The sequence below is a fragment of the Phocoena phocoena genome, chromosome 8 (genome assembly GCF_963924675.1).
Source record: "Phocoena phocoena chromosome 8, mPhoPho1.1, whole genome shotgun sequence".
In the NCBI taxonomy this organism is placed as follows: Eukaryota; Metazoa; Chordata; class Mammalia; order Artiodactyla; family Phocoenidae; genus Phocoena; species Phocoena phocoena.
The window spans coordinates 96,649,103-96,662,516 of record NC_089226.1 but is presented as its reverse complement, the minus strand read 5'-3'; the positions used below and the strand labels follow the sequence as shown (position 1 = coordinate 96,662,516).

The window sequence follows — 13,414 nt, the reverse complement described above, 5'->3', positions numbered from 1 at the left end:
TGTTGATAAAGGAGATGTAGATTTTCTGAATTAATTTCATGAGGAAATCAGGGAGAAAAAAGATTAGGAAAAAAATCTAACTGAAAGTGCTTTAACAATGGATACATTTGTTTAAAAAAAACTTTTCAAAAAAATAAAATAAAAATAATTTTTTTAATAGATGTATTTAAAACTACTGGCTTTCTCACCATCATTATATATTTAACCTGCCCAGAATATAGTGATATTAGTTAGAGTTTATGTTTACAGTACATGTTTTTTTTTTCTCAAAGCACCTGTTGAAGATTCTGTTTCTGGCACTGTAGAACCCAAGCTTGATCCAAAAAAGGCCAAAGCTCTAGGAGTTTCCTCTAAAGCAAAGGTATGTTAATTCTGCAACTTAGATGTAGAATTGCTTTTAAGTGTTTTATACACTAAGTCATTCTTTTAGCAAAGATTATATTACATATGAAAGATTATTACTACTCTTGATATTATCTAATTATAAAGTATTTATTTATACAAGTTTCTGTGTCTCACTTTTAATGTTACCTCAAAACAAAGACTCCTATTCTCAAGAGCTACTGCCAGGGTTTCTGTCATCCAGGACTTTGAGGGAGATTTTCAGTAGTAGGCAACTTCCTTTACATTTGGCAGGAAGTCATTATATTAGGTGTTCTGATTAGACTAAAAGGAAATATCTTCTGTCCCCACACCAATGGGATTTGATGCATCACCAGTCCTTTTAGCATCCATGCACAGTTGGACAATTTAAAGAAATGTGTTCAAATGCTCAACCTTAAATATCCCCTGGGTGTGTTTTCATTTAATTTTTTTTTTTTTTTTTGCGGTACGCGGGCCTCTCACTGCTGTGGCCTCTCCCGTTGTGGAGCACAGGCTCCGGACGCGCAGGCTCAGCGGCCATGGCTCACGGGCCCAGCCGCTCCACGGCATGTGGGATCTTCCCAGACCGGGGCACGAACCTGTGTCCCCTGCATCGGCAGGCGGACTCTCAACCACTGCGCCACCAGGGAAGCCCTAATTTTTTGAATCATAGCAAAGTGTCATCAGTTTCTATATCAAGATTCAGAGCTTGTCACTGTATTCAAAGAATTGACTGTTTAATACTTACAAAAGGAAAATTGCAAAACTGTGCAATCAGTAGTAAATCTAATAGTAAATATAAATGGAGAAAACTATTTCATTAACTGCATGTCACTGATGAAAGTATGCAGAGTAGGAAATGTTTTATTATTCAGTACATTAATTATTACATCCACATTATAGAAGGGCCACTCTGTGGCCATTCTTCTAAATATTAGTTACTCATTTTCCCTCCCTATGCTTGGGTCCTTCAACTCAGTGAGTTAATTTAAATGAGTAATTATCTTCTGAACTATCCAGTGAAGCTGTTCTTTTCCTGTCCTTCTCCCTCTCCTCCTCCCAAATTTAACAAGCGCTTATTTCAGTATTTTGATCACAAGTGCTTTGAAGTATTTTTGACTCTGTTCTTAATGCAACTTTCTTTTCAGTCTTTTGCAGTTTACGAAGCAGTTTCACATAAATGATCTCACATTTGTTTTGACTGAATGACTTAAGTGTTTGAACTAGAAAGAAATGTTGGCCTACTAAAAATAGCAGACTTTTGCTATATTTATAATATAATAATAATAATTCCAGTAATTAAATTCAAATTTTACCTTAAATATATATACCATGTGTTCACAATTTCTTTCCATCTGATACAAAGGTTCTAAATCTTGGATTCTTTTTAAAAGCCACTTAAAAAAAAATCTATCTATTTATTTATTGGCTGCATCAGGTCTTAGTTGAGGCACGCAGGATCTTTCGTTGCAGCATGCGGGCTTCTCTCCAGTTGGGGTGCGCGGGCTCCAGAGCACGTGGGCTCTGTAGTTGTGGCACGCGGGCTTAGTTGCCCTGTAGCATGTGGGATATGAGTTCTCTGACCAGGGATTGAACCGGTGTCCCCTGCATTGCAAGATGGATTCTTAACCACTGGACCACCAGGGAAGTCCCTAAAAGCCACTTTAGTAACTTAAGTATTTAAAATGTTTCTAGGAAATTTCTCTCTAGAAACAGGTTCAAAGGGTCTCCAGTTACAGTAATGTTATAGAGATACATTTATATACAGAGAAACAGAAAAGTTTTCTCAAGTTATGTGAAATGTGTGCATACCATTCAAAATGTCATTAATATGGAAAGCTATAAACAGTGTTGAAGATTCCAAGGAAGAAAAGAACTATCCATTATATGTCAGTTATATCAATAATTATTTTAAAAGAACTATCCAAGAAACAAAAATAGCCTGTAACCCAGACCAATGATATATAATAGCAGCTTTTCCAACCACATCACATGCCAGCCCAAGGACTAACCAACAGTTACTTAAGAGTGCTATTAGAAACATTTTTAGAAAACCTGTACATAAATATATCAAATGCAAGATTCTATGGTTCATTTGTTTGTTTCATTTGGAATATGATATAGAAAGGTGTCTCTGGTTTATATAGTGCCCGTTTGCTGGGCAGTAACAGCGAATTCCCAAGAAGGAGTAGTCTAAGCTAATCAGTATTCCCTGTACCTTGGTTGTAGACTGCACAAGGAAAGAAAGTGCCAAGCAAAACCAGCTTAAAGGAAGATGAAGACAAATCTGGTCCTATTTTTATTGTTGTTCCAAATGGAAAGGAGCAAAGAATGAAAGATGAGAAAGGATTAAAGGTAAGGAAGAAATAAGAATCTTCAGGAGTTTTTTGCTTGTTTGTTTTAGTTTTGTTTTGTAATCAAGAATAATTTTTCTGTCTGAAATTCATATCATTGTGAAATATCTAATAATTAACTGAATCTTTTGCTTATAAATTATATCTTGTTTCTGTAAGACTATTTTGGGGGGTTTTTTTTGTTTGTTTTTAGAATCAAAGACTGGAAAGTAGTCATTGATTTTCTTTTTATCAACTACACATATGTAATATACTACTCCTTTATTCTTTCTTGTACCTGGCCTTAAAAGATAGATTTGGTAACTATATATGGCTAGCTTGATCATTTCGCTTTTTTTTCTTTTTTAACATCTTTATTGGAGTATAATTTCTTTACAGTGGTGTGTTAGTTTCTGCTTTATAACAAAGTGAATCAGTTATACATATGTTCCCATATCTCTTCCCTCTTGCATCTCCCTCCCTCCCACCCTCCCTATCCCACCCCTCTAGGTGGTCACAAACCACCTAGCTGATCTCCCTGTGCTATGCAGCTGCTTCCCACTAGCTATCTGTTTTACGTTTGGTAGTGTATATATGTCAATGCCACTCTCTCACTTTGTCACAGCTTACCCTTCCCCCTCCCCATATCCTTAAATCCATGCTCTAGTAGGTCTGTGTCTTTATTCCCATCTTACCCCTAGGTACTTCATGACCTTTTTTTTTTTTTTCTTAGATTCCATATATATGTGTTAACATATGGTATTTGTTTTTCTCTTTCTGACTTACTTCACTCTGTATGACAGACTCTAGGTCCATCCCCCTCACTACAAATAACTCAATTTCATTTCTTTTTACAGCTGAGTAATATTCCATTGTATATATGTGCCACATCTTCTTTATCCATATTCCATTGTATATATGTGCCACATCTTCTTTATCCATTCATCTGTCGATGGACACTTAGGTTGCTTCCATGTCCTGGCTATTGTAAATAGAGCTGCAATGAACATTTTGGTACATGACTCTTTTTGAATTATGGTTTTCTCAGGGTATATGCCCAGTAGTGGGATTGCTGGGTCGTATGGTAGATCTATGTGTAGTTTTTTAAGGAACCTCCATACTATTCTCCATAGTGGCTGTAACTATATATGGCTAGTTTGATCATTTCGCTTTTGATGTTGTTTTGGTTTTATTAATCAGTTAAAACTTTTCAAAATATATACATTAGAATTTTTAAAAATTCAAACAATACCAAAAAAGTACAGAAAGTATGAAAAGCATGTCTCCCACTGCAGTCTCCCTACACAGGGAGGATGTTATGACCAGTTATTTTGTGTATTACTCCAGAAATAATAATATTCCATACCTATACAATCATATATATATAAATATATGGCCCTCGTTTTACACAGATGGGAACATGCCATACTCTTTGTTCTGAATCTTACATTTTTCTTTTAATAGTATTTGAAATATATATCTTAAAGATCATTCCATATCTGCAACGCATGTATGCATTCATTCTGTTTATTGATGCATCATATGTATGTACCTTTCTATATCCTCAACCCACTATGTTGAACATTTAGGTTACTTCTAATCTTTCACTCTTATAAACTATACTGCCATAGGCATCTTTGAATATAGGTTTTGTGCACATATGTAAGTATATTTATATTAAACTCCTAGAATAATATGTACATTTAAAATTTTGATAGATATTTCAAATTTGCCCTTTATTAAAATTGTACCAACAGTATCCGCCATGTTATACAATAATAGATCATTGATTTTTCTAGTAAGAATTGCTGAAAATTCTATTCCTAGAAGATTTTCAGAGTTAAGCTTCCAGAAGTATGACAGACAGATTGAGAGTACATTTTGCATTCATACTTAATTATACATTAATCTTGGTGAATTTAAAAATATCCTATTAAACTGATTCCTGCAGCTGCTTTAAATAGAGTTCTCTACCACATTTCAGTTGAACACCTTACAGCTCCTTTTCACTGTTTTTTTTTCAGGTGCTGAAGTGGAATTTTACTACTCCGCGGGATGAATACATTGAGCAACTAAAAACTCAGATGTCTAGCTGTGTGGCTAAATGGTTACAAGATGAGATGTTTCACTCAGACTTTCAGCATCACAACAAAGCCCTTGCTGTCATGGTTGATGTAAGTTTGCAACAAAATAAATATGCATGAATCTCAGGCATGAAAATACTGAGCCCTGTGAAATCATCAGAAGTTTGCATGAATTGAGAAGGAACTGGAATACACCATGTTCTCTGTTTTTAGAGCTTTCTTATTATCTGATAGAATAAATGACTATATGTCTATAATTTGGGGTCTTAAATGGAGGCTTAAAAATCTATCATTTTCTTTTTGCACTGCAGTAAAATTTGAGAGTTACTTGCCTAATAGAACTTAAATTTTTATAGTCTAATTTGTGAGGGTTTTGTATTGTTTTGTTTCAAGCACTTGGAGAGTGAAAAAGAGGGTGTCATTGGTTGCCTGGATCTTATCTTAAAGTGGCTTACCCTGCGGTTTTTTGACACCAATACAAGCGTCCTAATGAAAGCCCTAGAATATTTAAAATTGCTCTTCACCCTGCTGAGTGAGGAGGAGTATCATCTTACTGAGAATGAAGCATCTTCCTTCATCCCCTATCTCATCCTCAAGGTAATGTGTTGTTCTCACTTTGGAAGATTACTCAAGTTCCCAGCTACTTCAGTTCCTGTACTTTTATTCCCTCTCCCCTCTTCATTTATTGTATGATGATGATACCTTCCACTGCTCATTTTATTCTTTCAAGATGTAGTGACACACAAGGGGGTACCTTTGCTACTTAGAGAATGAATCACTTAATCATTATTTTCCTTGTTGACTAGGTCGGAGAACCAAAGGATGTCATTCGTAAAGATGTCCGTGCCATCCTGAACCGGATGTGCCTTGTCTACCCAGCCAGCAAGATGTTCCCCTTCATCATGGAAGGAACCAAATCCAAAAACTCTAAGCAGAGAGCAGGTAAAGCAACAATTTAAATAGAGCCCTATGTCTGCAACAGTGACCTCTAAAAGAAATAATTTATAGATGAACCAGGAAATTTCTTGATTCTAACCTTCTGATTTGGACTGTGAGAGTGATGAGTTGCACACTGGTGGAGCCACAGTATCAGGTGATACAGGCACCGCTCAGCACCACCCTGGTGACAAAATCAAGTGCACAGGGGCCATCTGACTCACAGGCATCTCTTTCTTCTAGGAGCCCTTGCTATAACACCACTGTTTCATTGTGTATTTTATAGAAGGCAGTAAATAAGGAAGAATTCAAGGCAGAGCCAGAATAAGATTTTAGACCTTCATGTATGCCAGGGAAAATGTATCTAGTAACGATAGGTCTCTATGCCAAATCTCTGTTGAGTCTCCTTAATCTAGCCTTTCTCTCCCCAGAGTGCCTAGAAGAACTAGGGTGTCTGGTCGAGTCCTATGGCATGAATGTTTGCCAACCAACCCCAGGAAAAGCCTTAAAGGAGATAGCGATTCACATAGGAGACCGCGACAACGCTGTGCGCAATGCTGCCCTCAACACCATCGTTACAGTGTACAATGTACATGGGGATCAGGTGTTCAAACTGATTGGAACTGTGAGTGACTTTTCTCTGAACATTTTCAGCATGTTGTGAATTGCAGGATCACTTAGGTGTCAAGTTTCATGCCATCTCAACTCTTAAGTTTTTACCACTTTTTGTTAAAACTCAGCCTATCGATATGTCCTAGAATCCATATAAACCTTTGAGGGTGTCTCTGATTACTGCAGGACATTCAGGCTGTGTTTTACTGGAAATTAGATTTTCTTTTCTGAGCATTCTCCTCATAACAATTTGCTTTAGAATGAAAACTATTTTTGAATCAAGAAATCTGAGCTAGTCTGGGATTTAAATTCTGCCTGGCAATCTCCTCAGTAATTTTTAGTGCATTTATTTTCTAGTGAACAAGTACTCACTTGTATATAATGTGGATTCTGGTACCTGTCAGATCAAAAGGGTCTTGAGCTGCAGCTATGAGCCAGACTCTCCAAGCACAGAAGGTTCTGCTTTTGACTCCTTACTTCCTCTGAGCCAGTCACTACTGTGGCTGGACCTGTTCTTCACTCCAGTTACCTCTTAGTAGCACGTGTATTTACCCTGTGCTTATATATTTGTACTTGTATTAATCTTATTAAATCCTCACTACAAGGCCAGTGAAGGAAATAAAGCAGATGGGAATTTTACAGATGACCAAAAGTGAAGCTTCTTGCCCATAGTCACACAGCTAGTTAGTGGTAATACCAAAAAATGAGGAAGCTTCATTTAATTCTTGACCTTTTTATTTGTAGTTCATAGCCTTTCCTTTTCTGTCCTTTCCTTCTTTCATATGTTCTCTTATATAGCAAGTCAGGTTTTAGCAGTAGTTGATTTTAAAATGATGTAGTGCTTTGAAAGGAAACTTACCCTAACATACGAGGTTCTGTTTGCTTCGACATGAAAATGGATATTAATTCTTGGGTCTCCCATTTAGGTTTTTAATTCTCTTCATATTCTAGTAGAGGGGTGTGCTAATAAATTAAATTCGGTCTCTTTTGACAGCTTTCTGAAAAGGATATGAGCATGCTTGAGGAGAGGATTAAGCGGTCAGCAAAGAGGCCTTCTGCTGCACCAGTAAAACAGGTGGAAGAGAGACCTCAGCGCACACAGAGCGCAAGCTCCAATACCAACATGCTACGCAAGGGACCAGCTGAGGACATGTCCTCCAGACTCAAGTATGTGGATGGAGATAGTTGTCTTAGAGCATCTCTGTGGACTTTGCCTTGTGTGCTTAGAGCTTATCCTGTAACATAATCTTGAGTTCTTGTAGCCATTATCATGCATGACACAGTGTCTGGGTAAATGTCTTGTAACCAAATGTTAAATCCTTCAGTCTTCATTGTCTTTGTCTAAAAACCACTTCTAAATAGTCTTGTGCCTTCTTTCACTGCTTTTCCGTGGACAGAATTATGTATCGCACTTATAGGATGTAAGTACTGCCTGCTAATTTCTCATTAGCAGGGCTCTTATATCTTTCTAACTTCTGACTTGGATTCATCCCCTCTGGAGGGCTATTGGTGTAGACTTTATAACCAGGTAGAGGGTGTCCAAGTATCCCATGAATCAAGCCTTCCCTGAAAGTCCACTGGCTAGCAGAAGTGTCAACTCAATGTCATGTGGCTAAAATATGGGCTCACCTTCTTCCTTGTGTTATGTTTGGTTGTGCACAGGTTCCTATTCATCAGATAAGGCTGAGTAAAGTGCATGCAACCCAGAATGGGCTTAGGGACTCAAAAAACTGCCTTCTAAGCAAGATAGCTCTATTTTGGATCATATCATGAGTATAATTTTAACCAATTTGAATTTGGAGACTGTGAATATCTATTGCTTGGATGTAATGCTGGCCTGACCTGAGAGTGAATATTCCTAAAAAGAGGTGATTGACTGTCCCTCAAGTATAAAATTTACTGAACACTGCATGGGATGATGCTTATAATTAGAAAAATGTAAACACTGGTTAAATTGGTAGAAAAGAGCCAGGCAGTCTAGATATTTCTTAAATTTTTGCCCAGAAGTAGTGAGCTTTGAGTCAATATAAATATTCTTTATTATTTACTGCCCCAACTGGAATAGCGTACAAGGTTTGTTGGCTTTAGTGAACTAGAGAGCATACTTACAACTTGGCAGTACTGTAAGTACAAGTCAATCTTCTCTCTTAGGATATTCATGAACCAGTGTTGTTGCCCATTGAAGGCACTTGCTTAGACTCAAGGACTTAAATCATTCAGGGGGGCTGAAACCAGAAGTTGAACATCTGTCTTGCAGCTTTGGGGCAGCTGGCAGTGCTACTCTTGCCCTTTGGTTAAAAAGTCTCTTTTAGTTCAGGAGCCTCCTTTTGCTTCCCTTAGCCAAGCCCGAAGCATGAGTGGGCATCCTGAGGCAGCCCAGATGGTTCGCCGAGAATTCCAGCTGGATCTAGATGAGATTGAGAATGACAATGGTACAGTCCGATGTGAAATGCCAGAACTTGTTCAGCACAAACTGGATGACATTTTTGAACCAGTCCTTATTCCTGAACCCAAGTAAGTTAACCCATTTCATTTAAGTATGAGCAGTTCATGATCATCAGAGTGTATATGTTGAAAAGAGCTCTCCGTGCAGTTAGAACTTTTTAGAACAGATTACTCTCTGACTAATAGCAGTTCTCTACTAAAACCTGGATCTAGTGGGGAATTGCATAATTCCAACTCATTGGGATACCTTATAATAAAGATTGAATCTTTTCCTTTGCTCCACTCTCTAGGATCCGGGCTGTTTCTCCACACTTTGATGATATGCACAGTAATACAGCATCCACAATCAATTTCATTATCTCCCAAGTAGCCAGTGGTGACATCAACACAAGCATCCAAGCTCTGACACAGGTAATGGGGGTATTACTCATGACAGTCATTCCACTGGTGGCTATAGAGGCTGTAATAGTGATGGTTGCACACTGGTTACAGTATTAAGGGAGGCAGGCAGTGTTCAGTACCTCCCTGATGAAAAAAGTGCACAGGGACCACTGCCAGGCATCACTTGCCTCACAGGATAGAGCTGTGATAGAGCCTTGCTTTTTACAGTTGCATTCTTTCACCAGAGGCTGAAAAACAGCAGTTGGTAGGAACCAGCTCTCATGGAACTTTCTTAGATTTTGGTGGGCAGAGACAAACAAATAAAATATCAGTAACTGCTGTGTAAATATAACTCAAATGGGGTGATGGGGGAGAGAGAACTAAGTACTAGTTACTTAGATTGGTGGTCGGGGTTCAAGCAGAGGTCAGCTAGTACAAAAACTCTAGGGTAGGAATGACCTTGGTGTGGTCCAGGAAACAGTACAGGCCCATATGCCTGGAACGTAGTGGTGAAGAGAGAGAATGGTACATGAGATTTGAGAGGTGGATAGAGACCAGATCATGTGGCGTTTTAAAAGCACTGAGGGAGGTTTTAGATTTTAAGTGTGATGGGAAGCCATTAGAGAATTTTGAGGAAAAAGAAGCTACATGTTTTTAAAAAACCTTTCTCTTCTTCCTCTGCTTCCCTTCCCTAACAGTCTAGTCATAAAGCCAGGAGGAGGGTAAAACAAGGTAGGCACCTACCTTGTAGCAAGGGGGTGGGAGAAGAGAGCCACAGTGGCCCAATGTTAGGGCAGTGGCCCAATGTTAGGGTCTTCAAGCCCAAACATTGTGAGGAGGCTGTCATTCAGGAGGGGTGACACACAGCCGGGAATCAGAGCCAAAGCAGAAAGAGGAAGATGTCCATGGGGGGAGCCAGTGTGGCATGAGGAGGACATCCATGTGTGTTGGAGGGGAGCAGGGAGGCATGCGGCTGGCTCAGAATAGGGAGTCAGAGCCAAAGCAGAAGATGTGGGCCTGGAGAACAGCTGGTGGCAGAGGTGGGAGATTGGTTACAAACAAAGGGATTGGTCAAATAAATAAATATAATAAGGAAAATGGGAGCCAAGTTTCTTACTGTCAGAGAAGGGTGATACAAATATGGAAGGACAAGAAAATAGAAACTCTGGTGATGAACCGGAATTAGATGTGTCAGTATGAACTCATGGTTTTCAATACACAGATGTAGAAATAAATATCAATGTAAATGTATGTGCGTATGTATATATGCGGTATATAAATGTATGTTACAGATGATATGCATATATTCCCTAGCTCTTTTCACTGAGAGGACCTGAGAACAGCAACACCCCAGCAGCAATGAGCACCCCCAGATCTTGTCTCCTAAATACCACTTTCCTCTAAAAGGAATAACAGCTCCTTAAGAAATGGCAGATTCCAGAGCTGAATCAGGGAAAGTACTGAATGATTCTGGAGTATCTTGTTGTGCTAGACAGCAAGGATAGGCTCAGAGAATTGTAGGGACATGTCAGAAGGACACACAGGCCAACTAGAACAGACTCCCTGTTGGAAGAGAGCACAGTTTGAACATCAAGATAAATAATAATAGTAATGAGTTATAACCCCATAAACAATACAATTTGTAAATTTATTGAATTTAATAAAATAGGAAACCACAAGTCCATGCACATATAAGCTAATTAAAAATTTGAAGAGAAATGGAATATTTAGTTTCATAGTACCTCTCCACAAAATACAAAGGACTAATATTTTAAAAGTACCCCCAAAATACAAAATATCAAGAATAATTTGACAGTAGAGAAGCCTAGCAGATAACCACCTTGAGTGATCGAAGTAAACATCATCAATCATATGACAAAATGAAATCATGTACCACCTGATAGGATCCAGTGGGAATTCTGCATTACTTCGCTGAGATTCCTGATGTCATCTATTCATGAGAAAACATCAGACAAGTGCAAATTGAGGGACATTTTCAGAATCTTAAGGTGAAGAAAGTCAAGGAAAGAATGAGGGAACCTGGTCTAGAGTGCATGATTCTAGACGGGCCTTTTCACTATAAAGAACTTAATTGGGAAAAAAAAAAAAAAAAGAACTTAATTGGGGCAACTGGAGAAAATGGGATAGAGCCTGAGGATTAGGTGGTAGTAACATCAGTATTCCTGACTTTGATCTTTATATCATGATTATGAAAGAGCATGTCTTGTTAAGAAGAAATATATGATGGGACTTCCCTGGTGGTCTAGCGGGTAAGACTCCACACTCCCAATGCAGGGGGCCCAGATTCGATACCTGATCTGGGAACTAGATCCTGCATGCATGCCACAGCTAAGTTCGCATGCTGCAACTAAGAAGCCCGCGTGCCGCAACTAAGAAGTGCATATGCTGCAACTAAAGATCCTGCGTGACGCAACTAAGACCCGGCGCAGCCAAAATAAATAAATGAATAAATATTTAAAAAAAGAAATACATGCTGAAGTATCAAGAGGGTCATGGAGCATCAAACTGACAACTTGCAAATGATTCAGGATTTTAAGAAGTTCTTTTACTATACTTCCAACGTTTCTGTAATGTTTGAACTTATTTTAATTGGGGAAAAAGTCACTTCTGGCCACTCCATTAGAGACCAGATTATAGGCAGGGCAAGAGTGGATTCCGGGAGGCCTGTTAGACTGTTAGGAAACTGTGGTCAAAATTCATATGAAAGATATGTGCACTAGGACGATCATTGTGGAGAGGAAGAAAAGTGAATGGTTTCAGGGTATCTTTCAAAGGTAGAGTCCACAGGACTTGGTGATAGATTGGATATGAAATGTAAGGGAGGAGAGGAATCAATAGTAACTCCTTGCTCTTTGGCTTGAGCAACTGTGTGGATGGTGGTGCTGTGTACGGAGATGGGAAAGGATGGAGGAAGAGCAGGCTTGAGAGATTGGAAATCAAGAGATACGTCTTTGCTATGTTAGGTCTGAGCAGAAGGGCAGAACCGGAATCCCAGCACAAGGTTTTTGACGTTGCTTGACAAATAGTCTCCTGCTAACACTTTTGCTGTTGGAAGAAAACAAATGGCGGGGAGTCTGGAAAACAGCAACTTGAATGCATGCATCCCTGTTGCCTTTCTCTGTCAACTTCAATCCAAACCCATTTGCCTTTTCTGAGCAGAGGAGCTGGCGGGTCTGGTGGGAAGTATCTGAAGTGTCTAAGCAAATCTCAAGCTCTGTCTGGTACAAGTACAAGACTTTTTCCCATATGGGCCTAAGGAAAACCTGAGGTTCAATAGTGCAGAGCCCAGAGAAGAGGATCAAAACACCAGAAATCCTGGAGAGAGATCTCTCTTCATCTGTGGAGATCGGTAGTTGCCCTAAAGGAAGGGCAGTGGTGGCTTATGTGAGTGTTAATAGGAGTACCTGGTGTTCTCCCTTGCCCCTAAGGAACTACAGGGAGCTGAACAAAAGGGCTGAATTCACTCTCTGAGGCTGGCAAGTCTCTGACTTTTGTACCTTTAGAGGCCAAACAGCAGAAATGCCTGCTCTTGGTACTTTGCCAAACGACTGACAGCTTGCCAGTTGGTATACCACAAACCTACAAGGGCAGAAATGCTCTATCTCCCATTTATTGCCATTGTTGAGGGTTTCCAAAAGGTAGACCCAAGACTGAATCTTGAATATGTAAAGAGTAATAACATGCCTTAAGGCACCCAGTAACTGGGAAGAAGAATAAAACAAAATAACCAGAACAGCAATGTCCTGGCAAAATGAAATTGCTAACGGAGACAAGATGACCACAATGGGGAAGGGCATGGGGTGCAGAAGGATTCTTCCAAGCAAAAAAAATATGATTTTAGAGTTTTAAAAAATTGAGTAGATGGACTGAAGGAGATGAGATAATGATCACTACAGAAACGGAATTAGTGACCTGAATGACAAGAGTAACAAGATCATTCAGTGCGCAAAGGACCGTCTTTTAAACAAATGATGGTGGGAAAAATGTTTATCCACATGCAAAAGAATGAAGATGGACTCTTTTTTTTTTTTTTTGCGATACGCGGGCCTCTCACTGCTGTGGCCTTTCCCGTTGCGGAGCACAGGCTCTGGATGTGCACGCTCAGCAGCCATGGCTCACGGGCCCAGCCACTCTGCGGCATGTGGGATCTTCCTGGACCGGGGCACGAACCCATGTCCCCTGCATCGGCAGGCAGATTCTCAACCACTGCGCCACCAGGGAAGCCCGAAGATGGACTTT

At 39.4% G+C, this 13,414-nt stretch overlaps 1 protein-coding gene and 2 non-coding genes across 4 annotated transcripts in view; all 3 read left to right on the top strand.

Moving 5' to 3' along the window:
- Positions 1-13,414, top strand: part of CKAP5 (cytoskeleton associated protein 5) — a 71,508-nt gene that overhangs the window by 45,036 nt on the left and 13,058 nt on the right. For both annotated transcript variants that reach the window (XM_065883173.1, XM_065883174.1), the window contains exons 26-34: positions 273-361; positions 2,593-2,718; positions 4,721-4,870; positions 5,174-5,377; positions 5,587-5,722; positions 6,148-6,341; positions 7,323-7,495; positions 8,669-8,842; positions 9,064-9,184. In XM_065883173.1, the coding sequence (XP_065739245.1) occupies positions 273-361; positions 2,593-2,718; positions 4,721-4,870; positions 5,174-5,377; positions 5,587-5,722; positions 6,148-6,341; positions 7,323-7,495; positions 8,669-8,842; positions 9,064-9,184 (1,367 nt within the window). The remainder of the gene's footprint in view (positions 1-272; positions 362-2,592; positions 2,719-4,720; positions 4,871-5,173; positions 5,378-5,586; positions 5,723-6,147; positions 6,342-7,322; positions 7,496-8,668; positions 8,843-9,063; positions 9,185-13,414) is intronic.
- On the top strand, positions 5,831-5,941 carry LOC136127692 (small nucleolar RNA SNORD67). Its single transcript, XR_010656150.1, has one exon. It is a non-coding gene; the product is annotated as a small nucleolar RNA SNORD67 (small nucleolar RNA).
- Positions 9,235-9,330, top strand: LOC136127693 (small nucleolar RNA SNORD67). The gene has a single exon (XR_010656151.1). It is a non-coding gene; the product is annotated as a small nucleolar RNA SNORD67 (small nucleolar RNA).